The sequence below is a fragment of the Peromyscus maniculatus genome, chromosome 1 (assembly GCF_049852395.1).
Source record: "Peromyscus maniculatus bairdii isolate BWxNUB_F1_BW_parent chromosome 1, HU_Pman_BW_mat_3.1, whole genome shotgun sequence".
Lineage (NCBI taxonomy): Eukaryota > Metazoa > Chordata > Mammalia > Rodentia > Cricetidae > Peromyscus > Peromyscus maniculatus.
This window is the reverse complement of record NC_134852.1, coordinates 13,569,034-13,570,727: the sequence shown is the minus strand read 5'-3', so window position 1 is coordinate 13,570,727 and position 1,694 is coordinate 13,569,034. Positions and strand designations below refer to the sequence as shown.

At 44.9% G+C, this 1,694-nt stretch overlaps 1 protein-coding gene across 1 annotated transcript; it reads right to left on the bottom strand.

The window, feature by feature from the left end:
* Positions 1-474: 474 nt before the first annotated feature.
* Positions 475-1,398, bottom strand: LOC102916930 (vomeronasal type-1 receptor 4-like). The gene has a single exon (XM_015990641.3). The coding sequence runs from the start codon at positions 1,396-1,398 to the stop codon at positions 475-477; it is 924 nt and encodes a 307-aa protein (XP_015846127.3).
* Between the last annotated feature and the right edge of the window lie 296 nt (positions 1,399-1,694).

The window sequence follows — 1,694 nt, the reverse complement described above, 5'->3', positions numbered from 1 at the left end:
TCTTCTTCTTCTTCTTCTTCTTCTTCTTCTTCTTCTTCTTCTTCTTCTTCTTCTTCTTCTTTTTGGTTTTTCTAGACAGGGTTTCTCTGTGTAGCTTTGCGCCTTTTCCTGTAACTCACTCTGTAGCCCAGGCTGGCCTCAAACTCACAGAGATCCGCCTGCCTCTGCCTCCCGAGTGCTGGGATTAAAGGAGTGAGCCACCACTGCCTGGCTATGATCTTCTTTCTTACGATGCACAAAGGGAGATGTGAGACCGGTTCTCCTTATCACCAGTTGGCCTGGATCTCACTCTGCAGGCTGACATGCCATTGGTTACATTGCAATCCTCCTGAATCAGTCTCCCCAGTGCTGGGATAAGTTCAGTGAGTCAACATGTCTGGTTTATGAGGAAGGATTTTCAATCAACTTTTACTTAATAGAGTGTGTATGGCTGCTAGTAAAGCTGTCTTCTGTTTGTCATGTTGACTGTGGATTTCAGCAGTTGAAGAGCACAGAACAGGGATCCTTAGGATCCCTAAAGATCAACAGGAAGGGAGAAACAGTAGGGAAGCCTGCAGTCAAAACTTCATTTACATGCCTCAACCAGAGACGAGAGTCTATTAAAAAAGTGTGAAAGATTACACAAATAAAATTTAGGAGGTACAGGGAAACAAATGTGACCACCAGCATGAGGACAGTTTGGGCTGCTCTGGTCTCAGCATGGCCTCGGTGGTTCTGACTGGCAGTGAGGATGTGCTGTGTTCGCTGGCGATGCCTATGGAGGAGAAGCACCATGGAGACACTGGTCCAGATCATGATGCTGATGAATGTGGCATCATGGGCAAAATGCAAGATGGCCATGCCTACAGTGAATCCAGATGTGGAGCAGACCCACTTGCTGTTTTTGTTAGTGTCATTGCCTGTGCTCTGTGGACCGATGACTTTCATTGGAATATAGACATTACTTAAGATACTGAACAACCAACAACTGTAACAAGAATAACTCTGGACATTAGGAGCTCTTCCTCGAGGCATCAGCCTACCCCAATGACCAGGAACAAGAGTGACAAACTGATGGATGCTCAGGACAGAGGTGGAGCACATGTTTGTGCTTCGAGCCACCAGGCAAATGAAGAACTCAATTTTGCATTTCAGGTTAGTTGGAGGACTCCTTGGAGCAAAAACCATCATCTTGTTTGGAAATGCAGTGATGAGGAGAAGGAAGGCATTGGCCACAGCCAAGTTGGTGACAATGACCTGTGTGGGCCTCAGTTGAGAACCAGTAAATTTGGGAGAGAAATTGTAGAAAAACAGAAGAATGTTGGCCAGAGTCCCAATTCCAACCTGGGAAAGCAGGAGCACCTGGAGAGCCAGTTCCTCAGTGGTTTTTAGAGTTTTACTCTGAAAGGACATGGACATGACTTTTGTGCAGACTGTAGTGATGACCAGGAGGAACACTGCTCTCTTCAAGACATTTCTCAATGTTTGGGCATAATGAATGATTTGAGTCTTTACTTCTTCTATGAAGGGAGACACTACTGTATCACAGTACAGGAGCTTGTCCTGGAGAACACTGCATAGACAACTCAGACTATTACTTTGTACTTCATGTACATTCCCTCACCTCATGATACAAGTGTATTAGTGATACAGCTGTATCTTTCTTGGTCAACATCACACCCATTGTAACACATTATGACATAAAAACACATGAA